Consider the following 17,797-nt stretch of genomic DNA (forward strand, 5'->3'; position numbering starts at 1 on the left):
CTTCTGGCATAAATTGTGACCATCACCACCACCACCACCAGTTATGGTGGAAATGCCCTCACATCCCCCTGATGGCATTTTTTTTTATTACAAGTGGTCAATAGTCTGGGGTGCTCCCCCCCCCCCGCTTTAGCCATACTGTCAGCACTGACATCATCTGCTCGGACTCCAGTGCATCCCAGGGGGAATTTTGATTATTGTATGAAGTGGTTTCAGTTTTGGATTAGGACTCTAGAGGCCAGGGTTCAAATCCTGACTTGGCTGTGTAAATCAACTGGATGACCTTGGGCAAGTCACACACTCTCAGCCTCAGAGGATGTCCATGGCAAACCTGATCTGAAGAAACTTGCTAGGAAAATCCCGTGGTAGGTTTGCTTTATGGTCACCATAAGTTGGAAATGACTGGAAGGCAAACAACAGCAACAACAAAGAAGAGACATATGATGGTGTAAGACCTAGTTATGCCATCCTAAATCAAAGTATGCCATTGTAAGTCACTGACAGGATACCATGTGTTTTCTAAAATTATATGGAATCTCTCCAAAAGAGTAGCGAGTTGGGAAGTACTCTGTAGGATCAGAATCTTAAAATGCAGCAAAAAGCTTATATTCAATGATATCTTAACACAAATTAGCAAAAAATTCTCCTTCTCCTATTCCAGGAATCATCAGTCCAATATCAAAAGGAGCTATCTGCTTAGGTGGATCCAGTGAGTAAGGAGTTGATTTAAGCCAAACTCAAAATATGATGGTGCAGACGGGTGGATAAGTGGAACATGCACACTCAGTGTACTGACGAAACCATACCAGATGTCCTTGCTATATGTATCTGTATGGAGGAAAGGAGGCTATTCTCTTTACCTCTCCCTTCACCTTCACTACATACTCAGACCAGCAGTCTGCAGTTTTCCAAGAACCTATAACTATTTTTGATTCTCTGGCTAATGATTGTCCCACATACTTCCCTTTACGTATTTGCAATCTTCTTTGTCAGTACAAAATTACTGTTTGAGGTTTGTCTCATCTGATTCTTGTTGGTTGTGGATAACAGAGGATTCATAGAATCTTTGGCGATCTCTTTTTCAATCTAAGGCAGCAACTTTGTCCACGAAGACTAAATGGAGCCTGAGTTGGGATACAAGACTGCTTTCCTTCAGGTGTCTTACCTGATTTTATGTGCATTTATCTTTACATCCTCACTGGAACCTATAAATGCAGTCCACATTTGTACATCACCAGAATACATTACATTTTTCAGATACATTTGATTCCATTGATTACAAGCTGTAAAATTACAGGAACAAGCAAGTGTCCTGAGGTTACCTTTGAACATCTCACTTGACAGGGAGATGGGGACAGTTTTTTCCCTTTCTCTAGTGTGGTTTCACAGTACTGTGCTTCAGCCAGGTTCAACAAGATATTCAGGAGGTGAGCAATGCTAGCTGTAAATATTAATTGAAATGACTTTTTGATTTTACAGTATAGAAATATGTTATCAATCATGAAATGTTGAAAGAAAGAGTTAATTTGAGGGCTTCATTTCACTTAAATTTATGTACTGGAATAAGTTATACAATTGTTTCATTTTACAGTTACATTTTGTTTCTTTTTAAAACAAGGAGTCAAGGCAAGGCATCAGTTGTGTGATGTTGAACCATAACAGAAGGGCATTTTCCCCAAAATTCCTTTGCTTTTTTAGGGGGGAAAAACTCCTTTCTCAAGTATGTTTTGTATCCCTTTGCAAAAGGACAGAGAGCATTGACATGGGGCTAATGGGAGAGAAAACTGCATCCTTGTTGCTGAGGCAATAAATCAACAAGTCATCTTTTTGATTCAGTTAAATATAACTATTATAACTAGTTAACAGCAAGGTGTGGATGCAAAAAGATGCATGACAAGAGTTGGAGTAAGTGAATGTTTTATTGCACAGTGAAGGTGGGCAATGAAATTTACTCACTAAGAAAGGAGTCTTGCCCTGGTTGTTTGACACTGGAAACCCATTCCTTCTTCCCTTTCTGGCTGTCAGCAAATTTATTTATTTATTTATTTATTTATTTATTTATTTATTTATTTATTTATTGGATTCATATTCTGCCTTTCTCCCAAAGTGGGAGGACCTTGGTCTTAGTTATTCTCAACATGATCCTTGATTAATTTGTTGTTGTTTGCCTTAGGCCATTTCCACATCACACATCATCAAATGCCCCCCCCCCCCCCCCCATGGGAGCATATTGAGGCTACAAGCAGACATGGACAAGTTTAAAAATTACAATAGGTTTCCATGTTCTTGAAGGTACTTTCATAGCTCTTGAAAATGTACTTTTTGCCTTGAAAATGAATGTGATATACTCAACACAACTCTAAAAATGTGGTTCATATGGACAGGCCATCATGTGAACTGGTTAGATCGTAGGCCATTTTTTGAGGGGGTTGATGGGCTTATTAATTATCAATTTATCATTAATTATAAAGTACTTATTGTAATATTTCTAAACTATTGCACATGAATTATATTTGTTCCCTTATCCCCAAATAAACTTTGTGCAAAATGAAGAGAACCTAAGGCTTGAATGCACATGGTAGGGTGTGCATTGTTCTTCTAGTCCAGTGCAATGCAAAAGAAGCATGTAAAAAAAATAATAAAGAAAGTGAGGGCTGAGTAAGCCAATTCGTTGTTTTGTTAGCTCCAGCATATAAAAACTACAAAATAAATGCTTAGATTGGTTTTGTCCTGAAGAGCTCTGTGGCCGGGTGTGTATGTGTATGTGTGTGTGTGTGTGTGTGTGTGTGTGTATATATACACACACACACACACACACACACACACACACACACACACACATTAGGCCAGTGGTAGGATTTTGGAATTGAACTTTACACTCGTGATACTAACTCAGATGCATGGTCTATTTTTGGGCATCTTTGGTTAAGGTTATTTTAAAAAAATAGAGATCATTAAAAAATAACCTGATGGATTTATGAGAATTGCACTTGTAAAAATGTCTATCCTCCCAAATCTTTTGTTTTTGTTTTGCAATTTACCCTTTATTATGAAGGAAGAGCTGATACAGAGAATGAACAGGGCTTTAAAAAAGTTTATATGGAAGGGAGGAAAGCCAAGAGTTAAATGGGAAACGCTGAAAGACTCTAGAGAGAAGGGTGGTTACGCGATGCCAGATATCAAATTATATATATGGGCGGGGAAACCTAATTGGATACAAGAATGGATTAAGTTAGAGGATACAGAATTGTTGAACCTAGAAGGAGAGGGACTAAAGATGGGTTGGCACGCATATTTATTATATAAAGATCTAGTTTCCTACAAGGACTTTAAAAACCACTACATAAGGAGAACCCTGTTTCCAACTTGGGTAAAAATAAGAGATAAGTTTTATAATAAACTACCTTTATGGACGTCAATACAAGAAGCTTTTTTCAGCCATAGAAAGAAGGGAACAAAATGGCTAACATACAAAGATTTGGTAAATATTGGTTCAAAAGGGATATTAACAATGAGAGAAAGAGAAGAGCTAAGTAAACAAGGATACACACTTAACTGGATAGAATACTTTCAAATCAAATCTAAATTCAAAGATGATATAAAGAATAGAGGGATTGAAATAATAATAAATGAACTCGATGATATATGGTGGAAACCACAAAGAAAAAAGATAGCAAAATTCTACAAGATATTACTAATGAGAGATCTTGAAAAGGAGACAATAAAAGAAAATATGGTAAGATGGGCACGGGATATAGGACATCCAATCCCATATGAAGAATGGCTGAAGGCCTGGGACAAGACAAATAAATTCACCGCCTCACAGGCTCTAAAAGAAAATCATCTCAAAATATCCAATAGATGGTATTTCACACCAGCTAAAATAAAAAAAATATATAAAATACCTAACTTAAAATGTTGGAGATGTGGGGAGAAGGAGGGCACGATGTGGCATATGTGGTGGTCTTGTAAAAAAGTCAAGAAATTTTGGTTTAAGGTTCATTCTGTGATACAAACAGCCTTTTCTTTTCAATTTAACATGTTTCCAGAGTTCTATTTACTGAATATGTTGCCAAAGATGGAAAAAAAGATGGAAAAAAAATATTGGAGAACTTTCTTATATTTAGTTACTGCTGCAAGACTTGTGATAGCACAAAATTGGAAGAGCAGTAACCCACTACAAATAGAAGAATGGATGATAAAGACACAAGAAATGAAGGAAATGGACAGATTGACAAAATTGCTAAATAATAGATCTGAATTGGAATTAAATGATGAGTGGTTACCAATAGCACAGACATGGGGAAAGGTATTTGATATAAAGAAAGATATTTTGATATAAATTTGATGTATGTGAAATGAGGTAAAAATGTGTGTACATTTTTTCTTTTTATTCAGAAACAGTTGTTTTTGTTAAATTGATTATAACAAGTATAAAAAAAGATTGAGAATGTAAATAAGATTAAGATGTGAAATGAGCAAATTGAAATAAAAAAAAATATATTAAAAAAAAATGACCTGATGGATTTAAATGTAGGTAAGGAAAAGCCACATGTCAGTGTTGAAGGTATGCGATTTCTAAGTAAGATAAAAACTGCTAAAACAAACCAATAAAACAAGCTTGTGTGCTGTGTAAAAAGGGAGATAATTTTGAATTATTCCCCTTCCCCAGTGAAAAATGTGCTTAATCCCCAAACCATTGCAAGGCAGTCATTAAAAGTATAAAAGCAAACTATGGAGTAGAATATATAGTACAGTAATTTATTTTTATATTTTAACTTTGACAAAGAAGAAATCTAAGCAAATGCAGTACTCAAACATGATTTAATAGAAATTGTTAGAATTCTACTTGGGAGCAACTGACTAAACCGTGGGAACAAGATTTCACCTTGGCATATGTACGTTTTTATTGCTCTTCATATTATGTCCAAATCTCTAACAACTTCTCTATATGGTTCATCAGTTTTATTAGCCCAGATGACATGGAATTCAGGTGAGATTTGAATTCACTCTCCATCACTAAAATGGACTGTTTAGCTTTTTAGATTTTCAATCAATTTCAGTTATTCTTTCAGCAGCAAATGAGGTTTAAGACAGAAAGAAGGGAAAGAAATCAAAGTAATTAGATAAAGCTTTCCTTCTCCCTTTCTAAGTGTGCAAAAGGAAGTAGGAGAGACTTTTAAAAAAGATACATAGCATGACATTTCTTCAGGGCAAGCACACAAAAGGCAACAGCAAATTATTGTGCTTTCTTTCATGATGGCTCTTATATTGGGAGCTTTAGCCTCAGAATCACCAAAAAATCGACCTAATTTCTAGCTCCAGTTGGCAGGATAGAAAAGACATTGGTTGCAATAAATTCCAGTCAAGCCTGTTTGGATTTCCCTGGGATCAATGACATCCCAGTTGAACATGATGGAAAAGATGTGGCAGTTCCATATTTCATTAGTCACTAGATGTAGAGCTAAAATTACTCATTATATTTAAATGTTCAATTCTTCTACATCTTTTACATTATTTTTTGAAAGATTCAGAGCTGCTTAAAATAAAAGGATTATAGTGTTTATAGAGATGTGGTGACTTAGTGGTTAAGACTCTAATTCTGTTCATCTGAAGATTGGAAGATTGGCAGTTTGAGGCCCAAGTGCTGCATGATGGGGTGAGCTCCTGTCACTAGTCCTAGTTATTGTCAACCTAGCAGTTTGAAAGCATGTAAATGCAAGTAGATAAATAGGTACCATTTTGGTGGGAAGGTAACAGCGTTCAGTGCAGTCATGCTGGCCATGTGATCACCAGAACAGTCCTTGGACAGTACTGGCTCTTTGGCTTAGAAACAGAGATGAGCACTGTCTCCTACAGTTCATTACAACTGACATTCATGTCACCTTTACCTTTAGTTTTTATAGAGAGCAAGTATATTGTAGTGGTTTGAACACTGGATTACAACTGTGCAGATCAGAATTTGATTACCAGCGCAGCCATATAAATCCACTGAGTGACCCTAACTACTCACACTCTTTCAGCCTCAGAAAATCCTGTGATAGATTCTCCCAGGGTCAAGATACGTTGGAAAAGACTTGAAGGTACACAACAATATATATAGGCTACAACTGAGAACTTTGTAAGGACCAGGAAGTCAGTTAAGTTGGATAATTAAAAATTAAATAATACAATCATTCACAAGTAGGTTTCTCAACTTGAGAAATAATTTTATTCACATTGTGTTAAAATGATGGATTTCATTTACCGTGATTATTTGCAAATGGCTTGTGCATGTTTGCATAGTGCTATTCTGAAGAAATAGGTTTCTGTGTTGAACATTAAATGTAGCATTAAATGTAATAAAAGGTGAGGCCATATAACATACTGATTTGTCTATATTGAAGATGTAATCAACTGAACAAAATGTTTTCTCAAAAAACAATGTTGAACATATAACATAATCGTTCGGGCATAAATTGCTCGAGTGATTCCTTTGCAAATAAGTCTGTGATTGTAAAGGACATCTCAGGTTTAGAACTTGCAGTATAAACAACACCATCACTTTTTAAAGTTGCATAGTCTACCCATGTTGGCTTGTCAAAGAATCAATCCCCACTGTTAAAATAATTTCCAGATACTCTGGAAACAGAGTACGCAGGTGGCAATGCTCTCCCCCCTCCCAGGTGAGTGCAAGGACCCAGGAAAAAGAGAAGGGGGACTGTTTCACCACTGATAATTATCAGTCAGTTCAACCTGTTTTATTAACAATAGATTGCATCTAGACTTCTTCACACCTTAGTCCAGTTGTGATGAATTGGAGAAGTTAATCATGATTTCACCGTATGATTGCAGTGGACTGTAAAACCAATCAAGACAATACAAAAAAGGTAGAAGAATATGTGTAGTTGTGTGTCAGAGAAGACACATGCCACTGCTAGTAACTTGCTTTTCGATTGGAAGGCCTTTTTCTGTCAGCGCAACTGCTGGTGTCCAACAACCACTGTCAGCAACTCAAATGAGTCCTGGGGTTAAATCAGACCCTTGTAGCAGAGCTGGCAATTTCCAGAAGCCAAAGCGTGGCTCCAAAGTCCAATTTGGGATGACAGCAACTGGATGTCTTCCAGGAACTGCAGCAATGCAGGAACCTCCGGGGACACACAGCAAACCGATGCTGTAGCTTCTTCTGATAAACCACCAGAGAAACAAAGTCCCCAAAGTGCTCTTTATTCACAGTGCTATAATACAAAACCAGATCTCTAAAACTCCAAAACATACCAATCCAACTCCTACTTCAAACCCACAAGCTATCCCTTGCAATCCCTGGGTTTATATAGTCTCCAGACCATGTGGTCTCCCAAACCCAGTGAGTTCAGGTGTGTAGCCATATCATGTGTCTCCTGTGCAATCCAGACACATGTTTCATCATCCATGGCTACGTGCACTTGGACACTGGAGTGTCCTTGAGCCAATGAGCTTCAGCTGTGCTGATCAGCCTTGCCACTCTGCTGAATGCTCATGGCCAAACACACACACATCAAGCATTTCCCTGTGTGCTGTGTTTTAACCCTTCATATCCCTGACATTTTCATACCTTGCAACCCAAATATTAGGGGAAATTATTGCAGGAAGAAGTATTCTGTTTGTTTAGGAAGCTAGGACTGGTAATGATCCTGGCTACTTGGGGTATGAATAACATGGAAAGAATAATTTTATTCAAAGCTAACAGTGTGCACATGTGAAATGAAACAATCTGGTCAAGTAGGGTTTGCATAAGTAAACAAAAACATTTTGAACCTTCTAAGCACCAATTGAAAGCTTTTTCCAAAATGCACCTTTTCTTTCACCAGCTTTTCTTATCATTTCCAATTTGGTAGCCAAACTCATAGAACCAGTCTTATTTTAATATGCTAGGGGCAGCTGGAGAGGCAGGCTAATTCCCTTTCCCTTTTCCTTTCATTGTTGCTCTTTGCTCATGCTCAGTAAGGGATTCTACAGGCAGCTGGTGTTGCTTTGCTTGTTGTAGGCAGGCACAGAAAACTACAGTAGGATCAGTCAAGAAGTTGGTATCTCCTGGGGTTTAGTTCCAAGACCCCCCACCCCCCATGGATACCAAAATCTGTGAATGCTCAAACCCCATTAAATATAATGGTATAGTAAAATAGTGTCAGTTAAATAAAATGTCAAAGTCAAAGTTTGCTTTTGGAGAGAGAGGGAGTGTGTGTGTATTCAACCTGGGGATAGTTGAATCTGTGGGGAAAAAATCAGTGGATATGGAAGGCTGATTGTATCCTATTTTTTCACAGCTCAGACTTTGTTGCACTGTTTACTGCAGACATGCTGTGTTTCTCCCGTTCTTTACTAACCACCCAATGCTTAAGTTGTTTTGTGCAGTGTGTGTGTGTGTGTGTGTGTGTGTGTGTATAAATAAACATCTTCCAGCTAGATTGAGGACAAAGAGAAAAAGAGGAAGGGGCTGGGTGGATAGAAAAAGACTTTGTATAAAGGATCATTGTTGTCAAAGACTGTATTAACCAAGGTATGTCTATACTACAACAGTGTAAAGATTAAAGATGTTGGCCACCCTGGAAATATTGCAGAATCTGTATTTATACATGTGTAGATTAAATAAATTAGCTAATTTTAAAGTTTTTTAACTATCTGCTGTGGGTTTCAAAGGAGGTCTTTTTGGACAGAATTAACTATAAAGTCATTCCTCCGTTTGTGCTGACTTATCTGCATCCCACGACTACACACGAGGGGCAAAGAGAGGCACATAAAATGGGGCACATGCCCATGGGTGCGTGCCACCATTCAAACCACTGTGGCTTGAATATTGACGGATTTCCGTTTTTGTGGAGGGGGGTGTCAGAACAGATCCCCCCATGAAAATGGAGGGGCGACTGTAGTATTGAAGCAATTCAGCTAGGCTTGCCTTTGAGTTCAGCAGCAAAGCCATCCAGCTAGATTTCAAAACTTTTTTTCTAGTTTGTGAACACATACACTTTGTAACCAAGAAACCAATACTGCTTTGTATATTTTGGGATTTTAATTGAAGCCTGATTTTAAAAAAAATGGTATTTTGGATTATTTTCAAACTATAGGTTCATTTTAGGGTTGCTATCAGTCAGAAACAACTTGAAGGAACACAATAACAACAGCAACAACGACCATTTAGATAACCATCTCAATTTAAATTTCCAGAAAGTGGGGAAATGCTTAAAAAGTTTTGAAATTGGTAGGTAAAAGGTGAGCCCACCCTTTTCTTCACACTCTGGCATAACACCAAAGTGAATCATTCTGAAATTCAAAGTAGATTAAATTCACTGAGATTCCACTGTGAGTAGGTTAAGAAGTGGATTAGTCTCTTGATAGATGATGCTGAACTTGACGTGGCTAATTACTCAAGTAGTTGTTCTGTGGAAAGAAATGCAGTCATAATAATAATAATAATTATTATTATTTTATTTTATTTTATTTATATACCGCTTTTCCAAAAGATCAAAGCGGTTTACACAGAATTAAAACCAGTTACAAACACATCATAAAAATAGATAAAAACCAGTAACACAATATACACTATACAAATCTAAAAGAGTCATTCAATAGGGTGAAGCAGAGAGTTGATGGGATCAAAATACACAACTTCGAGGGAAGGCTTGACAGAAGAGGAAGGTTTTAAGCCTCTTTTTAAATGTTTCCAGGGGGGTGATAAGGCGGAGCTCCTCAGGAAGACTGTTCCAGATTTGTGGGGCCGCTACTGAGAAGGCCATCTGGGATGTAGTAACATATTTAGAAAGTGGGATTTCCAGCAAGTTCTTCCCGGTTGTTCTGAGTGTGTGGGGCGGATTATATGGAGAGATGCGGTCCCTCAAGTAACTCGGGCCCAAGCCATGTAGGGCTTTATAGGTAATAACCAACACCTTGTATTGTGCTCAGGAGCGAATAGGCAGCCAGTGCAGATCTTTCAGAATAGGTGTTATATGGTCAAACCTGGAAACACCAGTGACCAATCTGGCTGCCATATTCTGTACTAGCTGAAGATTCCGGGCTTGGTACAAGGGTTGCCCCACATAGAGCGCCTTACGGAAATCGAAGCGAGAGGTTACCAGAGCATGTACCACAGTTTCAAGGTCCCTTTGGTCCAGGTAGGGTCGCAGTTGGCGTATCAACCAAAGTTGATAGCAAGCACTTCTGACCGTCGCATCTACTTGAGATGTCAACTGTAGAGACGAGTCCAGAAGTACTCCTAAACTGCGAACTTCGTCCTTTAGGGGAAGTGTGACCCCGTTCAAGACAGGTGGATAAACTTCCTTCCCTGGGCCTGGGGAGCCTATCAGCAGTACTTCTGTTTTCTCTAGATTCAAACTGAGTTTGTTTTCCCTCATCCAGCCCATTACCGACTCCAGGCAGGCAGTCTGAAGAGAGACCCCATCCTTAGTCACTGAATCAGTCAGGGACACAGAGAAATATATTTGGGTGTCATCAGCGTACTGATAACACCGCGCCTCGTGTCTCCGGATGATCTCTCCCAGAGGTTTCATGTAAATGTTAAACAAGGTGGGGGACAAAATAGCTCCCTGAGGAACACCAGATGTGAGTTCCCTCTTAGAGGAGCAAGTGTCCCCCAACTGCACCATCTGGAATCTTCCCGAGAGGTAGGAACGGAACCACTGGAGCGCAGTGCCCCCGATACCCAACTCCCTCAGGCGTTCCAGAAGGATACCATGGTCAATGGTATCGAAAGCCACTGAGATGTCCAAGAGCACCAACAAGGTCACACTTCCCCTGTCAATGCCCAGACGGAGATCATCGACTAAGGCAGCCATGGCAGTCTCAACTCCATATCCCGCTCTGAAGCCAGTTTGAAATGGGTCCAGATTATCGGTTTCATCCAAGACAGCTTGGAGTTGGAAGGCAACTGCTCTCTCGATCACCTTACCTAGAAATGGCAATAGTGAGACCGGCCTATAGTTGTTTCTTATTAGGGGGTTCAGGGAGCGTTTTTTAAGCAATGGTTTGACCATTGCTAATTTTAAGCTAGATGGAAATTTTCCCTCCCTGAATGATGCATTAATTATGCGACACAATAATGATGTTACTGCATCACCACCCTGGGTGGTCAGCCAAGAAGGACAGGGGTCGAGAGAGCAAGTCATCTTCCTAACACTTCCAAGAAGCTTGTCCACTTCATCGGTATGTACAAACTGAAAATGATCCAGTTTAATAGAGTCCACGGAAGCTCTGGACACCTTTCGTATTGTCTCTGATGAAATGCCATCGTCAAGATCAGCCCTTATCCGAGAGATTTTATCTGCGAAGAAGTTGTTAAAGTCATCACAGCAGGCCTTAGTTGGTTCTAAAATAGAGTTCAGGGTGGGGGAGAGCTGAGTTAGCTCCCTCACGACCCTGAACAGCTCTGCTGTACGCAACTCTGCAGATGCAATACGTGCAGCATAGAAATAATTTTTTGCTGCATCTATTGCCACTCCATAAGACTTCAAAAGAGCCTGATGGAGTGTCTTGTCGGATAAGCGCTGGTGTCTCCGCCAGCTGCGCTCTAGTCGTTGCGCAGCCCGCTTCATTTCCTGGAGATCTTCTGTATACCAGGGTTTCTTATTAGAAGCAGGCCGGAAAGGACACTTAGGAGCGATACTGTATATAGCCCTGGAAAGGTCATTATCCCAGATGTTAGTCAGGGCATCCACAGAGTCGCGGTCAGATCCAATCATAGACCCCTCTAAGGCTTCTTGGAACCTTTTGGGTTCCATCAGCCTTCGAGGGTGGACCATTCTAATAGGTCCTCCACCCCCAGGGGGGATAAGGGTAGATGCCTTAAGTCGGACCTCAACCAGGAAATGATCCGTCCATGATAGGGCAGAGGTAGTACAAACCTTTGCCCATGGATTGTCCCCATCCGTACTAAAGACGACATCGAGCGTATTACCCGTGCAATGCGTTGAGCCCGAGACTAATTGGGACAGGCCCATGGCCATCATGGAGGCCATGAACTCCCGAGCTGTACCTGTCAGATCTTGTGAGCCGGCCTCGAAAGGGATGTTGAGGCCCCCCAGAACAAGAAGTCTGGGAGACTCCAACATCAGTTCCGAGACCAGCTGTGTCAGCTTGGCTAGGGTGTCTGTTAGCGCACGGGGTGGACGGTAGACCAACAGGATCCCCAGACTGTCCCTAGCCTTAAGGGTCAGGTAAATACACTCGATGAAGCCCGTCTTCCGGATGGGGTTCCTGGTTAGGGTAAGAGTGTTTTTATGGACTAAGGCAACACCTCCCCTCTGCCCACATAACCTGGTCTGCTCCTTAACAACGTACCCGGCTGGGAGAGCCTGTGCCCACACTGCAGTACTTTTGGCCCCCAGCCAGGTCTCAGTGATGCTAGCCAGATCACAGTTCTTATTCTCCAAAAGGTCGTAAATAATGTGGGTCTTATTCTTGATTGACCTGGCATTTCACAGGAGCAAAGAAAGGGTCTGTGGTACGATTGGACTGACCCTCGGTTCTATTGGGTTAGCAGGGTGGATGGAAGGCAGGATAAGTATCGATCCTGCCTTCCCTTATATTGTAATTCCACCCTCCTACCGTTCTATCTCCCCTTGCCCCACACTACTTCAATTGAAGCTCCGTCAACAAGATCAGAATTCACAATAGACCCCACCTTCCCACCAACCTCATCACCAGCATGTGACATATCTCTACTTGATAGCAACATAGTTAGTACCTGGAGGAAAACCTGTATTAAGGACATTCCTCTTGCTATCACAACCTCACCCAATCACATACACCCAACCCACTTATCCCCACTTCGCAGCTGTTCTGGTGATCCTTAGGCGCTTCGCAGCTGCGCAGGGGCCGACAGACAAACCAAGTCCTGGGGCACAAAGCAACAAAACAAATGCACACATGCCAAGTCCTGGGGTCGGAAACGGGAAGGGAGCCGGTGAGCCGGCTTTATGGAGTGCCGCTCTCACCGACACGCCCCTCCTTGTCCTCCTCACAGCTGTTCTGGGCTGCTGCGGCGTTACTGGTGTTCCGGTGCTCCTCAGGCGCTGCGCAGCTGCCTCTCTCACAGGCACAGCCCCCTCACAGCTGAGCAGCAGAGTCCGGTGGTAGTTTGAGGCTTTTACCTGCAAGCAGGCCTTAAGAAATGCCTCTCTGACAGGCACAGCCCCCTCCCAGCTGAGCAGCAGAGTCCGGTGGTGGTTTGAGGCTTTTACCTGCAAGCAGGCTTTTGAAATGCCTCTCTCACAGGCACAGCCCCCTCACAGCTGAGCAGCTGTTGGTACACAGTATCTTCCATCCTTGTCAATCCATTTCCTTCTCAATATTCACACATATATGGAATTTGTTAAAAGTTGTCTTTAGTTCATAATTCATTACCACAGGGTGGTTTACCTTGACTGATAGTTCAGCTTCAGGCACTCCACAAATAAGCAGGAGATGCTGCTCAATACCTATCTGTTTGGGTGGCGGCTCACATTGAGTTGGAAGGGGAAAGGTTCTGATGATTCTGGTGACATGTATAAATGTAGTGGTCAAATAAGGGACATTTACAGTATACACTACAGAGAACTGTTTGAAGCTTAGTTTATATTAACTTAACCAATTATAGTATCCTCCCAGGCAGATATAATCACACACACACACACACACACACACACACACACACACACACATTATTTGTAATAGTTAACATGCCTGATGAGTTTCTTAAGTTCATAGCAAGGAAGCATATTAAATCAAGTAGATTAATCCAGTAAAACCTTTCATTTTTTAAAATCTCTTTCCTTGAAGATAGAAGGAAACACATCTCTGCCTCATTCTTTTAGCACCTCTCTCTGTATGTAGAGGAGGAGGTACAGTTTTAAATAAACATTTCTGAGAACTGTTTTTTGTATCCATTCTATGTCCAATTTATGTATATTTTGTCTGTAATAAAAATCAGCAGTGTTTTGACAGAGTGAGGGAAATTCATTCCTGGCACTTTCTTCACCACTTTCAGTAGTCTTAGAACTGTGAGTAGGTTTTTAGTAGGCTTACAACTACAACAAGAGGTGTTTGCCAAAAATGCACCTTTTGTATTGGCCAAACTTTCTCTCAAATGCAAGAGATCTGTATCTGTGAGTGAAGTGATTTTAGCAGGTGCTGTCAGATTATGTTTTCTTAATTTGCTTCCTCATCTGGAAGGAATTTCTTTCTTTCTGCTGCATAGCGGACATTTTTTTTGAAATAGGTGTAAAACCTATTCTAGTTCTTTTTCTTGAGAGATCATTTACTTGTAAAGTAATGGTTCCTTTTTGTTTCTGCATGCACAAACTGTGCCACTCACATAGGGTCAGATAAGGGAAGAATGGTATTCTGTTTGTTCATTTTTATCTAAACTCCAAAGGGAGCGGAAATGAATTAAAATAATATAACAGCCATTTTAAAATATTACAGTTTCCTTAGATCTAATGGAGATTAAATGTTGCATTCAAGAAATGATTGCATTTATATGAAGTCAATATGTGTCTGTGGGGAAATCCAATTTTTCAGTGTATTGATAAATATATTAAACATTTTGTTAGAATACAATGGCCCCCAGGGTGTTTATGTTATTTTTAAAATGCTGTTTATTTTAAAATAATTAAAGAACATAGTCTAGAGCCTGATTTCAGAATTTAGCTTACTTTCATTTAGTTCTCACTGTCTGGGGATTTATAACCTGTAATCACAATTTATGCATTTATGGTACTGATTACTAGAACTAGTTGGGGAATATTCAGCTGAAACAATTTCTTTGCTGTTTCTCTTGTTTAGATTTATTCTGTTGAAGCTTCCAGGCTGAGGCTTGGAGCAACCAGCCGTCACCATTGAGCCTAGCAGCTGGAGCGGCAGTGAGAGTCCTGCCGAGGACATTGAAAGAATGAGCGATTCTGCGGATAAACCTATTGATAATGATGCAGAAGGTGTCTGGAGCCCAGATATTGAGCAAAGCTTTCAGGAAGCACTAGCTATATATCCCCCATGTGGAAGAAGGAAAATCATATTGTCTGATGAAGGCAAAATGTATGGTAAGTTGTGCAGATCCCGCCATTTTGAAAATAAGTTTGACATTGCTTGAAGTCCCTGTGTGTGGGGATTAAAGTGTGTGGAGATGGGGGTGGGCAGTGGGATGAGCTAGATTACAATTATGCTGGTTTGGTCTGCTGCAAAAGTATTAAGAAAATCCATTTTGCAGCAAGTTGACAAAAGAAAACAACACAGTGCATGTTAGTGCAAACTCTTGTGTGCAGGTTTTTTTTTTGGGGGGGGGGTCATATTTGTCTGTGAGTGAGTTGAAGATTTCACTAAAGATTGTGAATGATTTTTTGAACTGATAAAATAAGAATTTATATTAGTTGTGAAGTCTTCCCCAAAAGCATTATATTTTTTGAAATAGTATTTTTAAAAACTCAATATTAATGTTTAATTTATATGTAAAGCACTTTTAAAAATAAATGTCAACTTCAACTTGCAAGCTGGCAATGCTTTTTGCAAGAGATAAAAAGATAGACCACAATTTTCACTGCAAGAAGTTCATTGTGAAGTTCCATGACTTTCCACAGTTCATTTATGTGAGCAACGGCAAAATCTTTCTTTCCAGCTTGGACTGCCATAAATTATCAGATCTGCTGACAGTATTTCATAAATATATTTGATGTTTATCCCATCTAGGGATAAGTTGTTTTTACTTTTTGTTCTTTCCAAGTTGCTGCAGCTAATCTCTGACTTGGGAAAACTAAGCTGCTTTTCCCTTCCCATATCTGTTCTCTTTCTAAATAAATAAATAAATAAATACTGCTGACTGTAGAGTTTTGGTTCTGGCTCCTCGCATTGTGGAAAGCAGATGGCAGGTTGTTGCTCAGCTCTTTATTCTCCCCTAATCACAGAGTGTTTAGCGATTTTGTCCTTTGTGCCACTGGGCTCTGCAAGCGATCAGGAATCCTTACCTGATGAATCTTTTTCTGAGCACTGGAGAGTAACTTATTCCACTACAATTGCAAATATGTTTCACACAATGGGGTGTTTTGTCTGGAGAGGCAGGCTCTTCCCCAGAAAGGTTCAGTTGGAATCTGCAGAGCAAACTAGCATGCACTGTAAGTGGAAAGCAGATGGTATTGCAGCTGCCACCAGCTGTGTACCCCCCTCCTTCTCCCCCAGTACTGGCTGGATGATGTAATGGAAACAAGGGGAAAAAAATTCTTTCTGTGGTGTTGGAGTCTCTCACAGCCTGTCAGTGTCACAGAGGCAGAAACAGACCTTAAGGCGTTAGTGTGCAGCTGTCATGTGACCCTTGAAGCCAAATGAAACATAATGTCTGGAAAAATAGGCTTGTGATGAAGCATCTTAGCGGCTGTTGGCAGAAACTTTCTAGGCCTTTCTTCTCTGGTTGATTTCAATCTCTCTCTCCCCCCCACCCCCCACCCTGCTTCCACTTTCATTTATATCAAACACTACAGTTTCCCTCTGTCCTTGCCTTGGATCCCCTTCTTCATCCTGTTATATTTCCCTCTTTTTCTCTCTTTGTTGCTTAAATGACTGGTGACAGTCTTATTGTAAATTTAGAGGAAAACAATTTAATGTGACTGTTACATTCCCCAAAGAAGAATGTATAAAAGTGTGCAACTATGATTAAAATGTTGTCAAAGGCCACAAATTCTTCCTTTCTCCCACCTGTGTTTCATTCTGTGGGTCTCACCTTGGGAGAAAGGCGGGATAAAAATAAAATTAAATATAAATAAATAAATAAATAAAATTTTGAAACGTGTCTCTCATATGAGATGCCTTTTGATAGATCATTAAGATGCCTGTTGCATTTTTTCTTAGCTCCTTGAAAGAGTATATGGGCATGTTATCAGCAGATTTATACTACCATTTCTTCTAGAGCTTGGATCAGAATTGTAAACTACAGTACCAAATAATTGTGGTAAAGTTAAAAAAGATGTATATGTGGTAGGAATGCTGTAAAAGCTACTGTGTAACTATGACTGAGGAGTCTATCTAGGATATATTTCTGTTTTTTTAGTGCTATAAAACTTCTGTACCAGATCTGTGTTTTTTAAGTCATTCTTTTGGTGGTGTTTTTATGTCATATAAATTAAATGTACAGATTGTAGCTGAGGTTGGATTTAAGGCACTGTCAAAATTCTGAGACAGCTGAGGTTGGGGTTCATACTGGGGGGGATACAGATGCTTAGGAGAATTTATATCTTGACTCTCTCTCACTGGATGAACTCATGTTTTCATTCGTCAAGCTGAGCATTGCTTTGTAGTGTTTGAGGATTTATTGAATCCATGCTATGTTTTTGAGGACTTTATAATAGAGTCTTATGGCCCTAATAGCGTAATTGTTCTCCGAGGACTCTGAAATCAAAACACCGTAAGTGTTTTAGATACCATGTGGAATAGTAGTAGTTGTAATAGTAATACGGAAGAGCTAGATAAAAAATAAAAATTATTAGTAGTATCAGTACCCCATTTTGCTGGCATATACATTTTGTTTACGACAGTGTTTCAAAATTTTCCAAAGAACATGGAGAGTATACCGTTGTTTTAGTTGTATTTTGTTTTAACCTGTATTGTAAACCACCTTGGGTCACATGTTGGGAGAAAGATGCAATGTAAAATAAACAGACAAACAAATAAAAATATTTTGAGACCTATCCCTGAATAAACAAAGATCTTATTGCTTGATTTTCTGATTGAAATAATCTTTAAACAGCAAAGTTACACTTGTAACAACTACATTTGTAGTTGCTTACAGTTTGTAAACCACTTAGGG

At 39.9% G+C, this 17,797-nt stretch overlaps 1 protein-coding gene across 7 annotated transcripts in view; it reads left to right on the forward strand.

Moving 5' to 3' along the window:
• The window catches only part of TEAD1 (TEA domain transcription factor 1), a 269,478-nt gene that overhangs the window by 87,585 nt on the left and 164,096 nt on the right, over positions 1–17,797 (forward strand). For 4 of the 7 annotated variants that reach the window (XM_089521197.1, XM_089521201.1, XM_089521200.1 and 1 more), the window contains exons 2-3: positions 4,050–4,309; positions 14,794–15,047. The exons of 1 other annotated variant lie outside the window; for it this stretch is intronic. In XM_089521197.1, the coding sequence (XP_089377323.1) occupies positions 14,900–15,047 (148 nt within the window). In that variant the 5' untranslated portion in view covers positions 4,050–4,309; positions 14,794–14,899. Of the gene's footprint in view, positions 1–4,049; positions 4,310–14,793; positions 15,048–17,797 lie in introns of those variants that run through there. 2 more of the 7 variants (XM_089521199.1, XM_089521205.1) reach the window with 2 other exon arrangements.

Source organism: Sceloporus occidentalis, unplaced genomic scaffold, assembly GCF_023333645.1.
Source record: "Sceloporus occidentalis isolate IW3139 unplaced genomic scaffold, rSceOcc1.0.p SCAF_4, whole genome shotgun sequence".
Taxonomy (NCBI): Eukaryota; Metazoa; Chordata; class Lepidosauria; order Squamata; family Phrynosomatidae; genus Sceloporus; species Sceloporus occidentalis.